The sequence below is a fragment of the Microcaecilia unicolor genome, chromosome 4 (genome assembly GCF_901765095.1).
Source record: "Microcaecilia unicolor chromosome 4, aMicUni1.1, whole genome shotgun sequence".
In the NCBI taxonomy this organism is placed as follows: Eukaryota; Metazoa; Chordata; class Amphibia; order Gymnophiona; family Siphonopidae; genus Microcaecilia; species Microcaecilia unicolor.
The window spans coordinates 340,580,417-340,592,955 of record NC_044034.1 but is presented as its reverse complement, the minus strand read 5'-3'; the positions used below and the strand labels follow the sequence as shown (position 1 = coordinate 340,592,955).

The 12,539-nt window shown below is 42.7% G+C and overlaps 1 protein-coding gene across 5 annotated transcripts in view; it reads left to right on the top strand.

Annotated features, from left to right (window-relative positions):
• Positions 1–12,539, top strand: part of SCAF4 (SR-related CTD associated factor 4) — a 314,126-nt gene that overhangs the window by 94,608 nt on the left and 206,979 nt on the right. For 3 of the 5 annotated variants that reach the window (XM_030202135.1, XM_030202134.1, XM_030202138.1), the window contains exons 6-9: positions 9,132–9,197; positions 9,507–9,646; positions 11,367–11,384; positions 12,019–12,168. In XM_030202135.1, the coding sequence (XP_030057995.1) occupies positions 9,132–9,197; positions 9,507–9,646; positions 11,367–11,384; positions 12,019–12,168 (374 nt within the window). The remainder of the gene's footprint in view (positions 1–9,131; positions 9,198–9,506; positions 9,647–11,366; positions 11,385–12,018; positions 12,169–12,539) is intronic. The other 2 variants (XM_030202137.1, XM_030202136.1) reach the window with 1 other exon arrangement.

Sequence of the window (12,539 nt, the reverse complement as noted above, 5' to 3'; positions counted from 1 at the left end):
TCAAGTTTTGCCAGATCTTTCCTCATGTCATCCACACCCTCCGGGGGTTCACTCTATTACAAAGTTTGGTATCATCTACAAAGAGACAAACCTTAGCAGGCAGTCCTTCCATAATATCAATCACAAAGATGTTAAAAAGAGCTGGACCAAGGACCGATCCCTGCGGTACACCACTGATAACATCCTCAGAGCAAGCTCCATTCACCACTGTCAGGGGACCCAGGATGGTGAACCCTTGGGCTGCAGCCAGGACTGCAGCAGACAAGTCCCCTGGGGAGGCGCAGTGCAGAGGCGAACCAGACACTGAAACCAGACAAGATACTAGATATGGCAAATAGAGTACACTCAAGACAAGGTAAAACCAGAGCCTGGCTAAAGCGAAAACCAGGAACGGAACTTGACAAAAGCAGGAACCAGGAACAAAGGAAGGACACTCATACAGGCCGCAGGGCTGAACTGGAATCCACCCATTACAGAATCCAAGCATACGGCAAGGCCGAACTGGAACCCACTCATACCAAAGGGAAGGGAAAAAGAAACAGAACAGAATCTCTTGAGCAAGTACTACTCAAGCAGTTCACACACACTGCACTAATCAGAGCCACAAACAAGGGGTCAAAAGACCGTACACACAGGCACAAAGAAACTGAAGAGGAAAGGACAACCCCACAGACTCATGTGGTAGAAACCACAAGTAAAAGATAAGAAAACCACACAGAGAGGCAGCAAAGGGCTATGCTTAGAACCACAGCTATAAACGAATAGTCCTAACCAAGTCAAACAGAAATTACACAGAGAGAGAACTCAGGGCTGAGCTAGTAGTCCCCGCTAAACGAAAGAGCTGTCCACTCGTGCCACGCAGCTCAAGGCTGAGCTAGTAGTTACAGCTAAACAGAAGAACCACCCACTCAAACACAAACAGAACCAAACATAGAGGAAGCTCAGGGCTGTGTTAGTAGACACACCTAAACAAAAGAACAGCCCACTCATGCCACACAAAGAGACCGCTCAAGGATGCGCTAGTAGTCACAGCTAAACGAAAGAGCAACCCACTCAAACACAAACAGAAGCCAATCAGAGAGGACGCTCAGGGCTGTGCTAGTAGACACAGCTAAATGAAAGAACAGCCCATTCAAACATAGAAACCGAACTGAGAGGAGTCAAGCAGAAGCACACAGGGAAAACTCAAGACAAGGCCACACAAAGGAACACTCACAGCTGTGCCACACAGCACACAAGAAAAAGGGGAAGCCACTCATAGGAACATTCTAGGCTGTACCATTCAGCACTCAGGGAAAGGGAAACCACTCAAAGGAATACTCAAGGGTGTGCCACCAGACACTCAAGGATAAAGGGAAGCCACTCATAGGAATACACGAGGCTGTGCCACCAGACACTTAAGGATAAAGGGAAGTCACTCATAGGAATACACGAGGCTCTGCCACATGGCACTCATGATAAAGGAAAGCCACTTATAGGAATACACAAGGCTGGCCACACAGCACTCAAGGGTAAAGGGAAGCCACTCATAAGAATACACAATGCTGACTCAAGGATAAAGGGAAGCCACTCATAGTAATACACAAGGAAGTGCCAAAGACTCAAATAACAGACACTAGAGACAAAGGGAAAAGCAAGCAAAAAGGGAAGGCAGCCTTTACATACAGAAATCAGATAAGGAGCAATGCTCACAAGAACCAGTAACAAAAACAGCAGACAAAGAGTTAAAGCAGGCTAAAGGGAAGGGCTGCTTCTAATACACAAGTCAGAAAGATGCAGAACATATAAGAACAAAATAACAAACACTGCAGTCAAAGGTTTAAAGTAAACAAAAGGAAAAACAAACAATTCTCTTACCATAACTACCAGCACCCACAGCCAGGTAGGGAAAGGGAAGGCAGGCAGAGACAGAGCACACACAGCTGCATGGAAGCAAAGTAATCATGGGAAGCAGCTGGCAACAACTGGCTCTATGAACAGTGAAAGGTAACAAGGGAAACAGAACAGGCTATGCTGGAGAGCCTAGTTAACAAGGAAGTAATCCATTCAGGCTCAAACCAGAACACCAACACAGAAAAGCAGAACAGGGCTTTGTTTGAGAGCAAAGCCAACAGGCAAGTAATCCATACAGGTCCAAACCAAAACCACACACAGGGCTCAAGGCTGTGCCCAGAGGCACAGCTAACAAGACCACCTTTTTAAAAAAGGTTTGGACGGCTTCCTAAAGGAAATCAATTCCTTGCCAGGTGTTTGTGATCTGGATTGGCCACTGTTGGAAACAGGATGCTGAGCTTGATGGACCTTTGGTCTTTCCCAGTATGGCAGTACTTATGTACTTATGTACCAGTTCCTTCAGAATCAAACAACAGTATAACAAGAAAAGGGAAAAATAGACCTGTTGCAAAGGCAACACAGGAATGCTCCCTGGGTCCTTATAAAGGAGTAGGCTGATGATGTCACAAGTAGGAAATGAAGCAGAAGCAGAGAGACAAAAGCGAGGCTTGGCTTCAGGGACATCAAAGTGAGGCTTGGCTAACAGGGAGAAGAACAGGAAAAAAGGCAGACTGGAGAGGTCACAGAGCTAGATACAGAGGACATAAGGGCACGGCCACAACCTTGACAAGCACTACCCTCTGTTTCCTCCCATTTAACCAGTTTCTAACCTAGTCAGTCACTTTATGTCTCATACCGAGGGCACTCAGTTTGATCAGTTGCCTGTATGGAACCGTGTCAAAGGCTTTACTAAAATCCAAGTACACCACATCTGTTTGGTCACCCAGTCAAATCAATCAGATTCGTCTCACATGACCTGCCTCAGGCCCTGCAGGCAATTTGATTCAAGAAACCTCACGATCCTCCACTTTTGTAGTGTTTCCATTAGTTTACTCACCACTGAGGTCAGACTGACAGGTCTGTAATTCCCAACCTCCTCCTTCCGCTCTTGTGCAGAGGAACCACACCCACCTTTCTCCAGTCTTCCAGGACCACACCAGACTGTAGGGAAGCATTGAAGAGGTCAGCTAGCAGAGCCAGCAGCATAGGATAATGGTCAGTAGGCTTGATGAGTCTAGGCAGTCTTTCCGCTACATCTCGACTCTTGGCACCAGGCAGACAGCACACCCTCCTTGTCATCATGTCTGACCTGCAGGTGGGCACACCCTCGTCGTCATGTCTGATCTGCAGATGGGCACCTCAGTACCCCGCAGAAGAGAATCACCACTACCTTTCGCTTCTTATTGGCCATCGATACTGCAGCTTTGGGATTTTTGATTCTTGTTTCCTCCTGTTCCTGAGATGTTTTAATTTCGTCAGCTTCCAGGGCTGTGAACCGATTCTTCAGTTCTATAGAAGATGAAGTTGGTGGTGGTGGTGGGGGGGTTGATTTTGCAGGATCTGGTGACCAGCAGTCCTCTTTCTGCACAAGATCTTCTGTCCCTTTCCTGGAGATCCCCAATGTTTCAACACGTGTCTCTGGGATGAATTTCTGGTTGTCACAAATCCTTCTTAGTCTTGCCACCTCCTCTCTTAGTTCTTGTACTTCTTTCATGATGGATTCAGTGCGCAAGCATTTATCATATGAAACAAGAATCTTGCCTTAGGCCAAGCATTCAGTCTAGACTGAGGCAGAAGCTGTAATGAGAGCCTCAACTTTAGGGGCACGATGTTTCCTTGTCATATTTCAAGTGCTGGAGTTGTTCACCTGTGGATAAAAAGAAATGAAGGGCCTACCATGGTCCCCTAATAACAAAAGAGTATTACTTGTTCCCTTCTTAAAGTGAGGGTAAAAATGAAGCCTAGAGGAAGCTGATTTTCTTAAAGGAAAAGTGAAGGAAAACTATTATCCTTCTCTTAGATGTATATAAGAAAGGAACAGTAAATCTGATTTTATATATAGTATATGTTTGTACTACAAAAGGAAGAAAAACCCTGTTTATATCAAATCAGTACTGTACCTGATAGAGATCAGACAGCTCGAGTAAAAGTGAGGAGAAATTGTGTCAAAACTGGCTGTAATTGAGAGAGGTTTTGAAGGGAGTAGGCAATGGATTTGGAAGGCTATATAGGAAGAGTCACCCTAGGGGTGGGTGGGCTGAGGGGCAGGGTGGGAGGGCCTATGGAACCAAGAGCTGTGGAATGTGCTAGCTGTGATACCAATCTCCAGTGTTCTATTACAACACCTCTTGCCTTAGGATCCTGCCTCTAAGAGATCAGGTGATTCAGCTATGGGTAGAGAAAGAGTGAAGGTGGGGGAGGGGAAAGCAAAGTAATATGTAAGGGATAAAATTAAGTAGGAATAACTACTTCATATATAACTTTTTTTTTTTACCAAGATTGTTGCTAATCCCTCAATTATCAAGAGGCTTAACAGTTAGAACAGCAGTGCACGGGTAAAAACTCCTATATCAGAATCAACAGATTTAACAATGCACAGGTTCAAAGCAAGACAAATTCCATTGGATTTTGCGTTTCCAGAGAGCTTGTTGTAGGTCCTCGCTTAGTGTTGGGGCTGCCTGTATACCTGATCCCTTGTATGATTTGATCAGATTGTTGTCTTGTTTTGGGGGCTTCAATGATTATGGTGTGCAGGTTCTTGTGACTGTGACATTAGTCTGTAGTTATGACCTTTGAAACCTTCCTCAGCAAGCTGCCTTTCAAGGGCAAGCTGCTGTTTGGGGAGAACCTGAAGAAATTAAAGACCAAGAGAAGGCTAAACCACAGAGGCTTTCAGAGAACATGCAGTACCTGAGGGTAGCTTGGCCTGTTTTGGACCTAAGACTCCAGGATTTATGGACCAGGGGGTTGGGGGAAAGACTTGGTATTTGTAGGGTCTGGGAAGTCTAGGAATGCTTTTGCCCAGCCTCCAGTAGTTCCCATTTTACCCATTGAAGTATCCTGGACAAGCCCCCGTAAATGTAGGAATAACATAAAGGAGTGGCACAGTTACTTGACAGGAGCAACCAGCACACCATAATGTCTAGGCTGTATGTGTGATCACTATTCCTTCTGTATTGAGTGTGAAGTGACTTTTCTATGCAAGCTCTGAAACAGATAATAAATCTTATATCGTAGATAGCAAGGATTAGTACAAAAATAAGGCTAGCATGCAAAAATATATTTCTCTGGCAGCAAATAAGTCACTATTTTATTTATTTATAAAATTTCTAGCCCACATCATTTTACAATTCTGAGCAGGTAACAAAGTACAAAACACAAACCAACATAAGCACATAACAAATACATCATCAACCCTATCTAGAAACAATCGTATCTAGTATTTCTAATATAGAAATCGTACATTACAGAGCTGAAAGTGCCTTCTGAAATAAAAAAAAAAAAATGTAAAGCTTTTTTTAAAATCAAATTGTTCTTAGACCTTACTTCTAAAGGAAGAGTATTCCAAAGCTTTGGCCCTGCTACATAAATGTTCCTATACTCATCCAGGTAAATCAATTTAAATGAGGGAACATCCAGAACATTACTAGATGCAGATCTTAAAGCCCTCACAGGTTGATGTAAATGAAGGCTGGAAGCTCTAAACAGATCTGATAAAATGCACTAATAATTTCTGAGAATTACAATAATCCTATTTCCAAAGAGACAGTTATTCACAAAATGTCAGCACAATTGAAAATACCATACTTGTTAAAGTAACCTTACAAATCTCACACATGTTCACATTGGAAAAAACCAGAAAGAGCTTCAGTGGATATTTTTGGTTTCTTGACAGCCAAATGAATGGAACCAGAAATTTCTGTGGGTTTTGAGATTGGAAAGCAATGTAATCAGGGAGTCTATACTCGGAGATAACTGTCTTTACGTTTTGGTGTTCAGTTAATCTCACCTTTGTTCAGGTGCCTGGACAAGGTGATGGTCTCTTTTGAGTTGAGTCAAGCGGGCAGTCACTTTGTTGTTTTTGCCGGGGGTCAACCTGCATAACCTTGGACCAGTGGGTTCTGAATGTTGTGCAGAAAAGCTGTATCCTGCATATGTGTCCCCCTTTTCCAGTATCTTTATGGCATCCCCTTGTGATTTGATTTCTAAGTGACTTGCGTTCAAGGAGACGTTGGTAAGGCTTTGTTATCTTTAGGCTATAGTGCCAATTCTAGTTGAAGACTAGGTCCAAGATTGGTATTTAGTCTGTTTTTGGGATCACCTCTTTTGGTACCAACATTTAGAGAACAGCAAAAGAGGAAAAAACCAAACAATCCCACAAGTGTAACAAAAGCAAGCAAAAAGAGTGAGGATGACCAAAGAGATGAGCCAAGAAAATGATGCAAGTCTTTATTCTGTAAAATAAAATGGCATTTGCTTGGAGACAACACAGCACATGAGTGTGGCAGGGAGAAATAAAGGAATGGGGAGGGGAACAGCTGAAGACCCATTTGGATCTAATATGGCTGGTATTTTACTGGTGGGAGAGGGACTGTCCTAGTGGTTAGAGCAATGGTCTGAAAACCAGGGAAGTTGGGGTTCAGTTTCTGCTTTTGACATGTACTGTTTTGTGACATTCAGCAAGTCACATTTCTGCATTCTTTTTTGGAGAAGAGATGAGTGACTGTTGAATTTGTTTCAAAATTAGCATTTTTGGGGGGTGGGGGGGTTCTGTGTGAAAGTTTTGCGACATGACTGGACATGCTTAGAAATTTCTTATTAATTTAGTGTTTGGTGGCACATATACACAGAGTAATTGAATTACTTTTGGAATGTGGAGTGTTGTTTTGTTTTTATATCTAAGATTAATGGGAGCTTGCTTCAAAGTTAGCTGTTGCTATGTATGCAGTGCTCCTTTTAAACTGATGTATTATATTAAGGTGGGAGTGTTTTTGGATTTTCTGCAATTCATATTCCCCTATTGCCTCCAGTACCCACTTAGGGTACTTGGGGCAAGTGTATATTTGTACCTGAATTCTTACCACTATTATACAGCCCTTTTATGTGTAGTAACACTATAAAATGAAGATAGTGCTTTTCATTGCATTTTCGACCTAAAAGGGGTCAACGGATGCCCTCTGTTGTTGGTGTTGGTTCCTTAGTGGGATCTCAGTTTGGTTCTTGGTGCATTTCATGCTTTTATCTGAGCACCGGAAGCATGCCACCTTAAAAGATGTGTCCCTCAATACAGATTTTCTATTGACAATCTGCATGGTCCAGTATATTTTTGAACTTGAGGCCCTGGTTCCCCCCCCCCCCCCCCCCCCCCAATACAGTCTGTCACTTTTTGTCCAGTTTCTTGCCTAAGGTGGTTTCATACTTTCATTTGAACCAAATAATTTCTCTAATGTGCTCCAAACTGGACTGTTTTGGAGAGATGAGGCTCTTCATTTTTTGGATATTAGATTCTCCTTAGGTATTTGAAGGTGACTAATTTGGCCCTGCAAGGGAAGGCAGCATCCAAGTCTTCCCTCTTTAGATGGATCAGGAAGACCATGGTTTTAGAATATATGCTGGAGGGTCTTCCAAGTACAAGGCAGCTCGAAGACGTTTATCGAGGACTTCAGCCATTTCCATGGGTCAGACCAAACATGTTGGTGTCAGAGGACGTATGTGGGGTGGCTACATGGTGGTCCTTGCATTTCTTCATCAAGCTGGATGTACGGTTTAAGAAAGATATGCCTTGGGCAGCTTGGTTTCCTCTCATCCAGGTTAGATAGGCTTGGGAACGTCTCATGTATAGTATATCTGGAGTGGTCTAGCAGAATGAAAAGGAAGGAGAAATTTTGTTTTTGCCTGCTAATATCCTTTCTTCTTTCTGGGTAGTCTGAAATTGTTCTGGAATTTGCACAGTTTCAGCTTTTAACTTCAGTTTGTATGCGTGTGGCGCTTCTGTCTTTGGAAAGAGGCTGGAGAAGGAAGTGAAGGTTAGAGGTTCTAAGGCAGCGCTCCCAATCTTTCTGTGGCCACAACACCAATATGTACGGCTGCAGAAAGAGCACAACCCACAGGTAGCACAGGACAATGACTTCTTATTTATTATTAGGATTTATTTACCGTATTTTTGAAGGAATTCACTTGAGGTGGTGTACAGTAAGAATAGATCAAACATGAGCAATAGGCAATTACAGCAGTAAAAATATTCAACTAACAATACAAAGTATGGCATAGTATACTACTTGCAATGTAACACAATACGTAATGTGAACATTATAATTGGTAGTGAAGGGTAAGGCAAAGTTGTAACATATAGATTGGTAAGAAAGTAGGAAGAATTAGAAAGTAAGGTGATTGATTTGAAGAAAGTTGCACATGAGGTCAGAGAGATGGTTAAACATCAGCTAGGGTAGGAGTGGATAAACATGTCCCGCTGCAGTATGTGCAGTCCGAGTCAATCCTTGTGTGTGTGAGTGAGACTAACAAGTTAGTTCTTCCATTAAAGGCTTGGTTGAAGAGCCAAGCTTTCACCTGCTTCCTGAAGTAGAGATAGTCTTGTGTTAAGCGGAGCCTTTCAGGCAATGCATTCCAGAGTGTGGGGGCTACTCCAGAGAAGGCTCGCTTGCGGGTATCACATCGTGTAATGTCTTTTGGAGAGGGTATAGTTAGTGAAAGTCCTTGGGAGGACCTTAGTGTCCTTGGCAGTGTGTGGAGGATCATCCTATTCTTCAGATACTCAGGGCCATTTCCTTTCAGGGCCTTGAAGATCAGACATAGAGTTTCAAATTTATGGAGCACCTGTACAGGTTACCACCCCAAATGAGGGTTTCTGGAGTGGTGATCCGTAGTTTGGTAAACTGTTCTAAGGTTTGCTGTTTAGAGGGTTTATCCCTTGTTTTAACACTAGTACATTGGCAAATGTTTATGCTGCATCTCTTCTTATACTGTGATGATGTCACTGGTAAGAAGTATGATCATCTGCTTGAAGCATGGCATAAATCCATGCATCTGGATTGATTCTGCAGGATTCAAGGAAAGTAGGCAAGAACAAAATTTTTCTCATCTCTAAAGCATTATCATTCTAGTATGTCTCCTTTTAACTTGTACCTTATGATTTTAGCTTTGGTCTTCCATGGAAATGTTGGAGATTCTATTCTGTTCTGTTGTTGCTCAAATATTAGAATTGTTGTCAAAGCATGAACAATTATCAAAATACTTGATTGACTTAAAAGGGTAAGGATTTTTATTTTTATGCTTTGCAGTTTGTGAGACCTCTCATTTAGACCACCAGATGCCTGTTGCTGAACCCAATGTAATGTGTAATGAAGGTATGTGTGCATCTTGTTAAGATAATAGTTGTAATTTTTGGAAAATACCTGTTCTATGTAATACGTAAAGTTGCTATGTGTAGACTGTATTTGGGTAGAAAATATGTTAATACTAAGGATAGAAACTAGGTTCATATAGGTGACCTTACATATATATTTAAATATATATTTTCATATAGCATGAACCATTTTCAGGAAAGCTAAGTACACTTTCTCAAGCAGTCCATATAAATTGGTAAGAATTGCTTCATAATGTGTTGTCATGAATGATAAAAGAAATTGCTGTTCACTGTGATAATCTCTTTTTAGGTTCACCACCACCACCATCAAATATTCAAGTTGAGCCACCTGAAATGGATGCTAATTCGATACCTACTGCATCACAGCTACCTAATTCTGATGCATTTGCAGCTGTAGCCCAGCTGTTTCAGACAACACAAGGACAACAGGTAAAAAGACAGCAGTTTTTAGTATTTTATATTCTTTAACTCTGTATTACTTACTAGTTGTGTGTTTATCTTTTCCAGTCTAGTAGAAATCAGAGTTGTGTGCCTGTGTCTCTGCAGGAATTATTAACTGTCCAAACATTTAACAGAACAGAAACAAGATCAAATTTGATATGGGGAAAATAATAGTGGAAACAGTTCAAAAATTTGCCAGAGAAATAAGCTCCTCAAAACAAATGAACACCCCCCCCCCCCCCACCGGCCCGGTGTATTGCTGTGAAAGAAGCAGTTCTTGCTTCTAGTTACAGTGAAACATGGCAGCTAAGGAACTGTTCCTTGTAAATTGTCTTTCCCGCATTCTCTACTCTCCTAGTCACACTTCCACCCCAACATACCATCCACCACTGTCTCCTATCTACCCTCCTACCTATTTCTCTTCCCATGTATGTGGCTGCCTCTCCCCTCTCTTTTGACGCACGCAATGACTGACACACACTCACACTCACACTCTTTCATGAAGGGTTAGAAAAGAATTCAATGAATCTTGCTCCACGTGATTTCTCCACTTGTTTCTGGAAGAAACATTTGATACTCAGATGTTGACCTGAACTTGGGGTGGGAAGGGGGAAAATCAGAGTGAAATCAGAGCATCTGCTCAGTGAGCATAGTCACAGCATGATATTTGAGTAGCACTCTTACCTGCTAATGCCTCCTGTGCCAGTTATGAAATGGGGAGTGAAATTGAAAGAGGAGGCAGCATTATTGGGGGTGGGGGAATGGCCCTCCTGTGTTGTGTTCTTCAGATTCAAGAAAGCCTGTTGGTATGTAAAATGCATAAATTTGTTGTCAAAGCAATACATAAACTCATTAATCCTATATAATAATTTGTACCGTTCCATGGCTGGCTGGCTGGGTTCGTAACATCTCCTGACGTCAGCCAGCATTCCATTCCCCCTCACTGCCCTGCCCTCGCGTCAAGATGTAATGATGTCAGAGGGCAGAACAGTGAGAGGGAAGGGAACACTGGAGGCGAGCTGACATCAGGGGATGTTACGAATGGAATGGAACGAAGCCAGCCAGCCAGAGAACGTTCAGGTACAAAGAAAAGCAGAATCGCGGGGCATCGATTGCGGGGCAGAGCAGAGGAGAATCAATGGGAGGGGAGGGCAGAGCAGGAGAGGAGAGAATTGCGACACACAGATGGGAGGGCAGGGAAGAGGAGAATCGCTGGACATGGAGGGGGATGTGAGGGAAGAATTGCTGGACATGGAAGGGAGGGCAGGGGAGAGAGAAAAAATTGCTTACAATACAGCCTTCCTAGGGCCTGTTTCATTGTTGAGGAAACGGGCTTGGTTCCACTACTTTTATATAGGCATCTATTTGGCATATAAGTTTTGGCACTAAAATGGAAATCTAAGCATCAAAATGGGAGTAAACAGCAGTTAATGCACATAACTGCACGTAGGTGTTATTTTATAAGGTAGTACTTCAGTGCATAACTGCAAGAGGGCATACATATGGGTATGTCATACTGTAAGTTGTGTGCATAAGTGCCAACATTTAGTGTTTAAATCTGCACCTGCCTTACAGTATTTCTAGTACATTGACTTGGTTGAAGGAATGCAGTCAACCATTAAGTGCTTTGTGTAGCCCATAGTCTTATTTGTAATTCTAGAGTATATATTTTGAACACATGTTAACCATCCTTAATACACATTTACAGCAAACTGACTCGACACAGGTAACAGATTTTCTTTCTAACTAACCTCTTAAAATCTTGGTGCACTGTGGTGGTGTCATAATATGAGGAATGGTGTGTTTCTGATTCTGTTGCTGTTTGCTGCTGCTGCTGCTCCTCCATTTTCTGTCTTGTTGCTTCAACTTGTGCTTACATCCTGTAATCCTGTCAGGTAAGTTTAAGAAATGCAAGGCCTCCAGTAGTATTTGCACCTAACCATGCAGATTGATTGCCGCTTCTACTAAAATAGCAAAGTGCTAGGTTCAGTGTCACAGGCTAGTAAGGAATGCACAATAGTTGCTTTGCCTTAAGTAATTTGCAATAACTGATTTTAGTTTTTTAATTCTAAACCAGTGGATGAGAAGTAAAGGCTTTCCCTTGTTCTCTACTCTATAGATATCAGCCTCTTACCTTTCTTTCCCTTCTTAAGTAACTTTACTGCCTTATCTTTTTATTGTAGTTCACTTCCCCTCCCCAAATTTTGCCTTTCCATTCTCAGCCCTATTCCTTCACTCACCTTCTCTTATCCCCATTTTAGAATTGTAACCTGCTCAGATATGTCGTTGATGTGTGGGATAGCAGGTGCTGAATAAACTTGAAAACTTAGGCTAGTTAATCTCTTCCATTTTTTTTTTAGCTCCATCAGATTCTTCAGACTTTTCAGCAGCCACCCAAGCCTCCATCCCCAGTTCTTGATGATGATGTGCTAGCACAAGTTCAAGCTATCACTGCTCAGTTGAAGACTACCACATCACAACCACCAGAGCAGAAAATGGCTTTTGATAAGGTAGGAATACTTGTTAGTCTTGGCCTTTTGGTATATTACCGTATTTTTCGGACTATAAGACGCACTTTTTTCCCCCAAAATTTGGGAGAAAAATGGGGGGTGCGTCTTATAGTCCGAAGGTAGCGTTTTTGGACTTCCGTTGTGTACTTACAGGATTCCATGTTCCCTGGTGGTCTAGTGACGTCGGGGCAGGAAAGAGCCCCCTCTTTCCTGCCCATCGCGCTGCTCTCCGTGCTTCTCAATGCTTTCTGATGGTCTCGGCGATATTCAAAATGGCCGCCGAGGTTCTCGGCGGCCATTTTGAATATCGCCGAGACCATCAGAAAGCATTGAGAAGCACGGAGAGCAGCGCGATGGTCAGGAAAGAGGGG